The sequence below is a fragment of the Lethenteron reissneri genome, chromosome 6, assembly GCF_015708825.2.
Source record: "Lethenteron reissneri isolate LAM-NWPU_2019-01 chromosome 6, ASM1570882v1, whole genome shotgun sequence".
NCBI classification, from domain to species: Eukaryota; Metazoa; Chordata; class Hyperoartia; order Petromyzontiformes; family Petromyzontidae; genus Lethenteron; species Lethenteron reissneri.
The window spans coordinates 3,879,901-3,893,108 of record NC_083784.1 but is presented as its reverse complement, the minus strand read 5'-3'; the positions used below and the strand labels follow the sequence as shown (position 1 = coordinate 3,893,108).

The window sequence follows — 13,208 nt, the reverse complement described above, 5'->3', positions numbered from 1 at the left end:
AGGCCCCGGACCGGTTCAGATAATCGTCTCAACTCGGCTCAGCGCGCTAACCACTGCGCCGCCGCTCCTCCGTACACGTTCACGTACACCCACCACGGTCCGTGGGTAGGCGCGTGCGCGAGTGTACGAGCGTGTGCGCGGTCGTATATATCAGCATTGTTCCCACGTGTCGATACTGTCAATAACGCAGCGTGGCCGGGGACCGTTTCACTTGAGGGAGGCGGGAGAGACGTGGAGCGCGTTGTTTGTTTCCTAGGCACTCCCCCCCCCCCCACCCCCACCCATTCTGCAGCAATTAGCCCCCCCCCCCCCCATATCGACAGCCTGCTCACCTGTCATTTGAGAGTGAGGGGCGCGGAGTGCTGGCGAGCGGGTTGCACACGTGGGTCCCCACCGGTTCGCGGCGATCACGAGGCCCCAATCGTGGGGGGGGGGGGTGTAATGAGGGAGCCCCTGAGATGCTGGGCCGTGTGTGGGCCCAGGATTCATTGCTTTGTTTTGGCCAATTCTTTAACAAGAGAGAAAGTTTGGTGTACATTTATTTTTCGTTTTTCGGCGAGTCTGCTCTGCGGTAAAAATCTTGTCTCGTTTTTTTTGTCTTCCAGCCCCCCCCCCTCCGACCAACCGCACTCCCCCCCCCTCCAAATTTTTTTATTCTACATATTTTTTTCTCTCTATCAGTTAGTGTTGAGGTTTCTTTCGTCTTAGCCGCGGTGACTCATCCCCTCGTCGGTAGACAAGTGTGACCCCTCTCGCGTTGTTACGTGTCTTGTGCCGAGAGTATCCGTCGGAAACGCTCGCACGGTGGTGCAAACCCCTCCTTGTTAGACAACAGCCCGCGGAAAAGGGCGAGTAATTAATTACTTATTTTCAACTGGTACCACGCTGCTGCTGCCGCCGAGCAATGCATTGTTCGTTAACTCGTTGAGAGCGAGAGAATGACTCGGCAGGAACCGCTGATTAGCGCGGTTGGCTACGTACGGTGCGAAAGAAGTTCAACACAACCAGACGGACGGACAGGGAGGCAGAGCTGAGTTGCCGGCGCCAACAATCGCTCCAAGTTCTGCGTTCCACATCGAGGTGCTGTCGGGCAATCGAAATAGCTCTGCCGGAATGTAGACAAGTTCAGAACCACTTCCCCTCCATACATCTGCGTATGTAAGGTGCGTGCGTGCGGAGCGTTAATTCGCACGCCGCGCTACGGACCTGGCGACCCAAGTTTGATTCCTGCCCTCGGCTAATATCGTTTGCGAGCAATATCCAAAGCTCCGCTGTATCAAATCGGCATCGTACGAATATCAGCACTGGGAAGACAAAGGCGGCTGGGTATATTTCTTAACATACCACCCCATCGTGCATTGTGCAGGCGTGAAATAGAAGCTAACAGCACTTGCCCCATCAGTCTAGAAAGGCTACCCAGGGGTTAATTATCTTTGCATGTGCGTGTGTTTCACCATGCATGTTTCAAACCTACCCATGCTGCATGAGAATAGTGGCTGACCCTGCCGTATCAGATAATTGGAGCCTACACTTCATAAAAAATCAATTTCCCAGCACTAATGATTATAGAGATTTTTAATTCAGTATTTTAATGTCAACGATGTGAGTGGATAGCTATTGTATACATACTCGTCCTTGTTATTGAACTGGGCCTGGTCGCTCCTCCACCACCGCCCCCTCCTTCCCCCTTTCTTTCAAGCCACTTCACCAAACCATGATGACCAGCGTGGTGAAGTATGCAACGGCAACAAAAAGCCCCACGACCAACTCGGCAACCCGAAATGGCATCGGAGAGCTGCCCAGTCCAACCGCATGCCACCGACGCAAGTAGCTAGTTATTTTTTTTGCGTGCGTTTAGTGTTGTTGTCCTTCCCCCGCGCACATCCGATTAGCACGGTTGGCTGCGTACGGTGCGATAGAAGTTCAACAAGGACAAAGATCCCCTGTATAGCCTTAACATACTGTAGGGGCAAGTGCTGTTAGTGAGCACCTATAAAAGCCGGCACGCGAGGGTGTGGGTGGCCAACACTACGCCTGGCCGCCTTTGTCTCCCGAGTGGCGATGTTTCTACACCACACCGGGTACTCATTTGAGGCTGAGTCGACCTAGGTGAGGCCCAGGACCGGTTCAGATATTCGTCACTGGTGTTGGCCATAACGACACATGCACACACACAGATACGTGTGATGTCATCGGCACGGCACGGCTTCTGCAGTGGGACAAAAAAATAAAACGCGTTACCTTTCCGAGCTACGCCGGGCCTATTTGGAATGGCCCCGGCACGGCTCGGTTGCGCAGTGGAAAATAAAAAATGTGACACCGGCTGGCGTTTGACGCCTTGGAGCGAGACGGGGCGTGCCGTGGCCCGAGGCGCCGTGCGAGTCTTTTATCTTTCTGCGGAGAGAACCGGCAGAACCTTTGCCTGGCTCCGTTCCATAAATCTGCGTCAGGCAAACGAGCCACAGCCCCGGCCTTATCCGCTCGCGTGAAGTTTTTGTTTTTGTTGGTGGGGAGAGCTTTTTGCGGGGAACGTCCGAAGCGGAGGAGGAACGCCGCCACCACCACCGCCGCCGCCTCCGTGATGGATGTCGTAAAAACGGCGCCGCGAGCGCTCGTGCCGCTGCCCAGCCCCCCGCGCGTGTTTACTTTTGCCGCTTGTTCATCGCTCGGTCCGCCCACGTGGCTCGGCAGCAGAGCGAGCGGCTCGCCAAGCGGACGATCGCGACCTGGTAGGGGGACGGTTTTACTCGGCCCATCATCATCATCATCATCATCCCTCAGAGGGGGTCAATAAAATAAGCACCGCTTTGTGGGGACGTCAACAGCGGGGTTTCCCTGTGGATAGACTCGCCTCCCCCACGGGCTCTGCAGTGGTGTAAAAACGGAAGATGAGCACCCAATGCCTCCGACGTTCATCTCAGGAGGAAATTTCGAGTGACTTGAAGTATACTAAAAACCAATCGCCAAGGCTGGGAAACACAAAGGCTCAGTCCCAATGTATATAAAAACAACAACAATGGACTTTTATTTATTTGGGCAAGTCTCACCGAGTCTCACCGAGTCTCTCACGCTTCATTTAAGGTTGGGCCCTTCCACTAGTGGAATGTTTTGCCAATTATATAACTCGTGGGGTGTTTTGGCGTTTTATTAATGGCATTGGCTCACTGGGCCTGCCCGGTTCAAGTGCTGAGCCAGCACAAGTGTCGGTGGTCATGGATTAATCTGGCATTAATATTTCACGGGGTGTTGGACGTTGAGATTTAAGTTGGTGTCCAGGAGGTTGTGAGGTCGATCCCGACCCTGACGCCTGTGGTATATTTGGAGTTTGCATGCTCTCTCTCCCCGTGGTCGTGTGGATTTTCCTCTGGGTCCTCCGTTTTTTCCCCCTCCACATTTAGAATCAACGTCACGCGTTTAGAGTATTTGGCTGCTGTACATTTTCACCTGATGAGCCACTTCGTTGAGCTATCATTTGTGATAGCCACGTCGCTTCTAAAAAAATTGCTCAGTGGGCATTACCTAGTAAAATAAAAAATAGTCAGGGTTCTTTGTGTCAACTGCACATAGCCTTGTCTGTTTTCGTATTGGCAGAGAGCGGTGTGGAGTGGCCAGGGATACTGCAACACAAAGACAAAGATCCCCCGAGTAGCCTTAACAGACTGTTGGGACAAGTACTGTTCGTGAGCACCTATGAAGGCCAGAAATCACGCCCAGCCACCTTTGTTTTCCAATCGGTGATGTTTACAACACACCGCACCAGGTACTCATTTGAGACTGAGTCGACCTAGGGGAGGCCCAAAACCGGTTCAGATAACAATCATCACTGGTGTTGGCCGTGAGCGGGAATCGAACTCGGGTCGCCGGGTTCGGAGCGCAGCGTAGCGCCGACCGCTACACCACCACAGGGATGCTGCAGCACACACGCACAGACACACCGAGGAGAGGGATAAGGTGGCAAGCTGAGCCACACTGCATCAGAGAGAGAGTGCGAGCGAGCAATTGCTCTTGGCAGGAGATACACAGTGGGGGGTTGAGGTGACGGTTGCCTGCTCTCCCACCGATAGACTTGTACTCTGGAATGAATCTGACTGTTCATTGCCCGCGACAGGCAGGGAGATGAACTTGATTTAACCGTACAAGAGCCGGCCACCGCAATGGTTTAGTTTTAAGTGCAGTCGACCCGAACGGAAGCGCGCGGAGCGTTGGAGAATAGAACTCTACACAACGCAGGACGCACGGGCGAAATGTGAACACGCACGCACGCGCACACACACACACATCCACGCGCGCAATCACCACAGCAGCAGCTGCTGCCATTCGCCAATAAGTGGAAGTGACCGTCGCCGCAGCACTTGTGCCAGGCTGGGTGCACTTTGAGGATGTCGCGTGAAGTGTCGAAGGTTGGGCCGCTGGCAGGGGGTCACGGAGCAGACCCCAGGGAGTTATGGGTTGACTGAGGAGATGGCTGTCAGTGTGTGTGTGTGTCAATGTGATTGCTCCTTCTGTCCGGAGGCCATCACTTTGACACACACACATCCAGATTCAAACTCACACACACACACACCAACACATATCCAGATTCACACAAAGACAAAGATCCCCCGTGTAGCCTTAACAGACTGTAGGGGCAAGTGCTGTTAGCGAGCACCTATGGAGGCCGGAACGGCACACGAGGGGGTGGGTGGCCAGCACCACGCCCGACCGCCTTTGTCTTCTCAGTGGCGATGTTTACACACCACACCAGGTACTCAGAGGCTGAGTCGGCCTAGGGGAGGCCCAGGACCGGTTCAGTTAATCGTCACCGGTGGTGGCCGTGAGCGGGAATTGAACCCGGGTCGCTGGGTTCGTAGCGCAGCTTGCTAACCGCTGCACTACCGCTCCCCACAATTTGCTGACACACACACATACAGATTGACGCATGCACATGCACGCACACACTCGCGCGCACGCTTACATTTTCAGACACTTACCCTTCTAGACACACAAAGACAAAGGTCCACCCTTAGAGCCATACAGACTGCGGAGGCAAGTGCTATCCATGAGCGCCTATTATGACCAGCACGGCGCACCAGGAGGTGATGTGGCCAACGCCAAGCCCCCCTGACCACCTTCATCTCTCTGGCCCTGGTGTTCACACACCGCACCGGGCACTCGTTTCAAGGCCGAGTCAGCCTAGGGTAGGCGCAGGACCGCTGCGGATAAATCGGCCACCGACGTTGGCCGTGAGTGCCGATCGGACTCGGGGACGCGGACTTCTCAGGGCGGCAAGCGTTCACCAAATCTACCGAAGCAGAACTCTCGGCGTCGAGAGCCCTGGTACGTGCACGAGGCATCGGCCAATTGTCCCGATGCCGCAGCGGCCGCAGCAGCTGGCGGGAGGGGGGGGTCACCCTTCCCGCTCTGGTGAAGAATCTCGGACCGGGCGGAGAGACCTTTCCTGCCGGAGTAAAAACAAACGGCGACGAAAGGACTCATCTTTCATCGCCCCCCCACCGCTCGTGCGCCGATCACCACCCCCCCCCCCCTTTACAACTGTGGCGGCGGCGGCGGAGAGATGATCCGCGGAATCATAATTAGGCCCCTCGGTCGTCCCTGCACGGGTGATGCCGGGCTGAGCCGGCGGGCGATAAGAGGCAATTAATATGCGGCTCGGGTGTAAATCACGCGGCGCCGGCATTGGGGGGATCGGTGGGTGGGTGGGTGGGGGCGGCGCGGCGATGCCTTTGCCATGCCGCGTGGCAGCCCCTCCGATATACGTCGTTCCATGGTTTTGTTTTATAATTGTAATAAGACCAACGTGTACAGCCTCGTTGGCCTGGGTTTCGAAATCGTAGTCTTAATTCATCCTGGAGAAATCCGATGAGTGCGTCTGGCTCGATGAAACGGACGCTGCTGGGTTACCAGATGTCAATTGGCCCTGTTCAGCGCGAAAACCGGATTTGAATCCGGGTTTTAGCCACTGCCTGTGTTTAAGGCGGGTTCTCAAGCGTAGCGAGTTGATGATCTCGGCCCGGTCACCCATGGTTGCGCATTAAATTTTCTTCTTGCGCATAATTCGATTCAGTTTTAAAATAAATATATATCAGTTTAACCGCGCTGAACATTTCTCCCCATGGTACTGCCGCCGGGAAGTGCAGCCCCTGCTGCGTGAAACAGAGACCACTTGAATCATACCTCGGAAGTAGTTCTGTGACATCGTCCTCCTTCCAATGGGCCCATCTCCTGTCATGGGAGGTGGTTGCGCTGCCCTCTGGGAGTTCCGCCAACGTGGCGGCGCGGCTCGGGAGGCGCCCGGTTTTCTTTTTCCACTGCAGGAGCCAAAGCCGCGCCAGCGATGCCACGCACAGCGAACGAGTCCGATGGGCACGTAGGCGACAGCGTCAGCTACGTCGTAGCGACGCCATCTTTAAGTCGCGTCACTCACTGAAGTTGAGTGGAAGGTGGCAGCCTTCGGATGTGCCAGGGGGAAAGTGGCACGAACTGGACGATGGTGACGGGGCGAATCGGATGTTGTTTGGCGAGTGCGGTGACGGAGTCCGAGGCCCAGTAACCGATCGACCGTTCCGCGTGTGCTGTCGATTGCAGGCTGACGGCGCAAATCATGGACCGCTGTGGAGTGTCCCCTGCTCGCAAGGTAAATCCGCCACCACCGCTGCTACTCGTAATAATCCTCTTCGTCTTTCGTTTGGCTGATGTCGATGCAGGGCAATGGATACAATTCCGCTTAGCGTTGTTGTTGCCGCGTCGACGCCATTCGTCGCGATTTCTCACTTAACAGTGGGGCCACGTGAAGGCCGCCATCCTCCACTCCACTGATGATGATGTTGATAATAACAATGATAATACAACGGTGCCACCGTTGAACATTTCAGCGACACTAATACTCGTCGGTCATTAACAGTAACGTTTCGAATTAATTAATTGTCCGCAATGCAGGAGCACACCGATGTTGCAAGGTGAGCGTGTGAGTACAGTCGCTGCACGTGGACACAAAGCAGTCGAGCTGATTGATGGCCCCATCACTCGCCGATTCGCTCGCTCACTCGCTCAGTCGCTCGCTCAAAGGCGGTAGAAAAATCGCCTCCTTGTCTCTGCTACCCCTACTGCCGTGTCTTTGCCAATGGGCATTTTACTTTGTTAATTAACAGAATAACGGAGCCATTTGTTGGTAAAAATTATCAATGATCGTCCCGGCCCCAGACAGTCCCAGAGAGAGCATTGACTGCAGGGGAGGGTATGTGACTCACAGCCACAGCCGTAGCGAAAGTTGGTACACATTGGATGTGGTGTGCCGGATGGTGAAATGCACTACGAGGTCGCGGACCCAGATAAACACGGCTGAAAATGAAGAAAATGAATTGCTGATTTTACGTGTGGATTTTCGCGGAAAAATGTTACGATTCGTAATTGATTTTTGGGGGTAGGCCTCCACGTTATGATCTGGCCATGGTTGTGTTGTCAAGACCCTCCGCCACTCAGCAGAGCCACACAATTGAATCGCCACGCGTGGTATAAAATCGTTTAACACGCCAACTCGGGTTGGTTGACCGGTTAAGTTGAAGAAAGATTCCCACGCCCATATTTAGCAGTGAAATGTTTACGTTTTGCTTGAAGCTATGCCAAGCAGCAAGAAGGACGTAGGTCCGATACCTAACCCATGCCATCTATCTGCATTGTATTCTCTCCCCCTGTTCTGCATGGGTCTCCTGCAGATTCCTCCCGTAGCTAAACACAGACAGTGTCATTGACGTTGGCCAAACATTCAAATGTAGCGGGATCCCCCCAGAGAAAAACGAGTCTTCGTACTCAGTGTTGCTTTCCTGGGTAAAAAAAACTAATTATTGTTATGATTACAACGTTAATTAATCCCTGCGACGGCTCTATTGTGCTCTCTCCCTCTCTCCCTCTCTCTCTCTCTGTCTTCTTCCCTCCCTCCCTCTCTCTATCTTTCCCTCTCTCTGCGCGCCGCCCGTCCCTCTCGTTTTCTGTTCCTCCTGGGGCTCTCGTCTTGATTCCGCCTTCACACCCCCACGAGCCCCCCCCCCCCCCCCCCCGCCACTTGGTTTCGCGCCTCCCGTGCCCGGCACCGCCGCTCGTTGCGATGCCTCGTGCCACCCCCCCCCTTGACCCCCACTACCACCACCACGTTCTGCCCCTCCCCCTGTACCGCCAAATTACCGCGGCTTGTAAACACGCACGCGGGACCCCCCCCCTTCCCACCCCCCTCCACCAACCGTCACGGGGCTCTGACTGGCCGAGAAGTGGGGGGGGGGGGGGGGGCTTATCTGGGCCCGCTCGTTAAATTGACGGTAATTACTCCCGCCCCCCCCCCCCCCCCACGAGACGCGATGACAACCACCACAGCAGCCGAGAAACATAAACCCGACATGAAGGAGCGCAGGTGCGGAGCCGACTGCGTCGTCTACAGAGACCCATAGATTTACATAGAGACCCGCAGACTCGCAGAAGGAGCGAGCGACTCACGCAGAGACCCATAGATTTACATAGAGACCTGCGGACTCGCAGAGGGAGCGAGCGACTCACGCAGAGACCCATAGATTTACATAGAGACCCGCGGACTCGCAGAGGGAACGGAGGACACGTGCAGAGACCCACGGGCAAATGTTGTTGTCGTCGGGCGGCTATAATCTTGCATTGCTGGGTAAAGGCCTTCCCCATTTTATTCCATTCATGGCTTTCTTTGGACTCGCATTGAGACCCAAAGACTTCCACAGATCAATAGACTCCAATAGAGACCTACAGACTCACATCGACTCCAATAGACCCATAGACTCCCATACATCCATTGGCACCAATAGAGAGACCCATAGACTCCCATAGATTCATAGTCTCCAATAGAGACCCATAGACTCCAATAGAGAACCACGGACTCGAATAGAGACCCATAGACTCCAATAGAGAACCATGAACTCCAATAGAGACCCATAGACTCCCAAAGATCGATTGACTCAAATAGGGACCCATAGACTCCAATAGAGACCCATAGACTCCAATAGAGATTTATGAACTCCAATAGAGACCCATAGACTTCCAGTCACATGTTCAAGAAGTCCTGGCTCGAGGCCTTTCTCTTCTCGTCTGCCTATGACAGACTGCTCCCCCACCCACCTCTCTCTCTCCCTATCTCTGTATAAATATAAAGACACACGAACAATAAACGTGCCCACCATTTATCTACCGCATCTCGAAATGCGGTCACGTGTAGACACTGCCGTAGGCATTGTAACGCGTATGCTTCCGCGACCAGTTTTGTCCATAATCGAGGTGTTTGGCTGTTGCCCGATGAGGCTGGTTGTAATTACTGGCGAAACGTAACGGTACTCGAAGGTACATGTAGTGGGTTTACCCTCCAATACACCGGTGTGCTGTGCTAGTAACGAATTGGCACGTTCTGTTCATGTGGCAAACCATACTAATTGGCTGTGTCGGGTGGTGGCGGGTTCAACGACACATTTATATTTACGCGACCTAACCCAAAACACCTCTATTATGCACCCTGCATTGTGTTGCAAGCATTGCAACTTGTGTGCGAGTCCGTGCCAGGTTTAGGCACGTACCACCAACCGCACGCACCCCCCCCGCCCGCCCGCCCCCAGCACTGGATACGGGCATCCTGCTTTGTCCTCCTTTCGCCTCCTATCGCTCGCCGGATGCCGATTACATCGCCCAGACGGCAGATCGTAAACACGGGGGTGAAGATGGTGGCGGAGGTGTGAGGTGGGTGGGGGAGGACGGGGGAGTGGGGAACAACATCCGAAGGAGCATTCCGCTTTCAAAGGGACAAAAAAAAACTAATTGAAAACACAAACAGCGGCCGGGAAATCGATGAGTGGGTGGGATGCGGCGGCGACGACGGGCAATCTCCTCGGCCCACGGTTGCCAGCGTGGCCACCGGTCTCGCACCGCAAAGCGCTCGGCAAACACCGCTGCCCGCATCGATCAAAGTCGCCGGCACCGTTTCCCGTCTTCACCGGGTGTGTGTTTGTTTGTGTGCGTGATTCATTGAGACCCATATGAGTCTGTTGGTCTCTTTGTGAGTCTATGAATCTCCAATGCGAGTCTATGGGTCTCAATGCGAGTCTATGGGGTCTCTTGTACTTTGGATATCTAGGTGAGTCTGTAGACCACTATGCTAGTCCGTGGGTCTCTATGCAAATCCATGGAAGTCTATGGGTCTCGAGCGAGTAGATGGGGTGTTTCTCTTGAAACTACACCTGGCGTCTTCTGGACAACATTCACGAAGTGAGGATAAAATCTTGGAAGTCGGAATCAACGTTTCTTATCGACTTCCCACTGTACAGAAGAAGGAGGGAGAGGGGGAGAGAGAGAAAGGAGGAGAGAGGGGAGAGAGAGAGAAAGGGAGAGAGAGAGAAGCTCTTCGTAGGAGACGGGCCGTGTCTCGTTTGGCGGGCGGGCGATGTGACGGGCGTTCCAACGGCGGTTGCGCGTAAGAGTCGCGGAAACGGTGAACCACGCGCGCTCTCGCTGTAAGGCAATCAGCTGGCTCGGCGCATGATTGCTGCACCCTCTGTCTGAGCCACTCAATTTTCCGGCTGGTTAATTTCTGCGAGATTCCTTTTCCTGCGCGTGTGCGGGCCGCTTATTTATTTAATGTTCCCGGCAGTGGTGGTGGTGGTTCCCGATTTTGACGATCGTGCTGTTGCTGCTGGTCGTTATTCTGGTGCGGCTGGTGGTGGTGTTGCTTGTGGTTGTTTTTACCGTTCGCTTGAAACACACCGGATGTGGCGGAACTCTCTGGAGTGAGATTGATTGGCGAGGACAAGCACCCGATGTGTGATGAGCTCCGCGCAATTCCCCCCTCGCTTGCCTGGTCGTGCCGAGCGGCACGCGGCACGCGGCATAAGCCCCCCCAAACTCATCGCAGAGCCAGCAGTGGTTTTTTACTTCTGTTGGATGGGGGAATGGAAGCTGTCTCAGTAGGGAGACGCAACAACGCACAGAGAGGTGGAGAGGGAGAGAGAGAGAGAGACCACTGTTAAGGAAACGGTCAGGCTGCGATTGGCCAGAAAGGCCCAGAAAGGCCAAGCGACGATGAGATAAAGATTAGACTGTGGCCAATTCCACAATGACAGAATTAGAGTCTGATCATTGATCAAAACATTTCACTTAACCATAATTTTGAGATTTTATATTTTCCAAATATCACGGCCACATTAATGGTAACTTGGATTATTTTATAGAGCTCTGCCCTCCTTTACGCCAGAGCGAATTCAGAGAAAGCATTGCACGCGATAAGCGACTTGCATCACATTTCATCATCTCAACACTTTTGAAAGGGGCACCCCCCGTGGCAGCTGTCCCTGTGCGGCATAAGGTGATTCGGTATCTGGTCTTCGAGCGGGCATCAGTCTGCCAGTAGAAGGCAAGTGGCTGATATGTGTAATCCCAATTGAGTCATTGGAGTAATTCTGCAGAGTGCAATATTTCTGATTTGACAATTTTGGACCTTGACACCACCGGCACACCACAAAACGGTCTCCATGTTTCGAACGATGTCTCGGCATCTTCCAACAACAACTGCGAAGCAGATAGCGCAAGACGTTTTACGGTGAATACACCTGCAGTTATAACCAGGGCGGTCTCCCGGATTCAAACCTCTGCAACAAAGCGGTGAATGCATGACCACCCGGGCCACATCCACAGCCCTATTGGTGTCTTACACTTTCTTTAACTGTGAGATCAAATATTTATATTTTACCAGTTAAGGCCCACTGAGCTACTTAGTTCTTTTTCATCAGACGCCACCTGGCCACAAATGGTAGCTCAACGAAGTGGCTTATCACGTGGAAATTTCTAGCAGTAGCCAAATATTCTAAACACGTGACGTCGATTCTAAATGTGGAGGGGAAAACCGTGGAACCCGGAGAACAATCCACACGACCACGGGGAGAGAGACACCGCAAACTGCAACATATATATCAGGCGTCAAGGTCGGGATCAAAACTACGACCTCCTGTATACCAGGCAAGGGAGATTACTTCTCGCCACCGTGCGTTCCCCCTACCCCCCCCCCCCCCCCCCCCCCCCCACCGTGCATCGATTCTATCGTCTTCATGTCAATCAATGCGATTGTGGGGAGTGTGCGAGTGAGAAACCTTGCAGCTCGGTGGCACAGGGGGATTTCTTACTGTGGGAATATTGGATTTGTTTTTTAATAGCTTGTCCGATTTGTAAAATCGTTTGTCAAATTGATGCTCGTAAAAATTGGTCTTCCCAAATGGGTTGTCATTTTCAAACGTTTTGGTCATCATATTTGTTTTCGTAGCGTATGCAAATTAATTTCGCCCGTGCAACACGAGCCAATCTTAACGAGGAATTGGCCAACCATGCCGATTCAAATCGGTGCAGGGAAATATATAAAATGGCTTTGTCGCATGTATTGAAAATGTTCCAACAGGACCTCTGGATCAGCATGAGCTATATAAACCGTGGGATTTTTTTTTTATTCGGGGATAACATTCGTCTTTTTTGCGGCTGCTTCTGCTGCTGTTTTATACATTTTTATTATTATTCATCCATTTGTTTACCCAGGAAAGCCTCGCCAAGCCTCGAAATTGTGTCACGAGGTGTGCCGCTACCCACTGGGATGCTCGGTCGATTCCTCGCCAAGATCGCTGCGTTTAACCTCGCCCAATTCGAGCAAACGTGTTTTAACCCTCGTTATCTGTTGACGCCCTCGAGTGTGCCGTTTGCTGCTGGCCGCATGGCGTTTTCGGGCCACGTGGGGCCTGTTGCTCAGCCTCATGGCGCCACAGCATGATGACAACCACCGCACCCACCATACGATATGTATAAATGTTAAATATATTTACGCTCAACAGCATCTCACGTGCGTGCGTGTGCGGGTCCCAACTCGCCCGAGTTGATTGAGAGAGCGCGCGCGCGCTCCCATCGCGTGCGCGCGCTCCCATCGCGTGCCACCCAGCCACGTGCGAGTGCCCGCGCGTCGTCCATTCGTCCTCATTCCACTTATAATTTGAAGTGTTTTGTCGTTGTTGTTTTTGTTTTATTTTGCCGTTAGTCATCCACGCCTCCTCCTCCTCCTCCTCATCCTCCATCGGAATCGCCGTCCGCCCTCGATGTAAGTGGGAGCGCACGCGCGCGTGTCTACGTGCGTGTGTTTGCGTGTGCGCGTCCATGTATGTGTATGTGTCAGCAAATTGTGG

General features: G+C 53.5%; 1 protein-coding gene across 4 annotated transcripts in view; it reads left to right on the top strand.

Moving 5' to 3' along the window:
• Window positions 1-13,208, top strand: part of CNKSR2 (connector enhancer of kinase suppressor of Ras 2) — a 192,965-nt gene that overhangs the window by 162,408 nt on the left and 17,349 nt on the right. For 3 of the 4 annotated variants that reach the window (XM_061570262.1, XM_061570244.1, XM_061570241.1), the window contains 2 exons: window positions 6,586-6,634; window positions 13,064-13,123. In XM_061570262.1, coding sequence (XP_061426246.1) covers window positions 6,586-6,634; window positions 13,064-13,123 — 109 coding nt within the window. The remainder of the gene's footprint in view (window positions 1-6,585; window positions 6,635-13,063; window positions 13,124-13,208) is intronic. The other variant, XM_061570253.1, reaches the window with a different exon arrangement.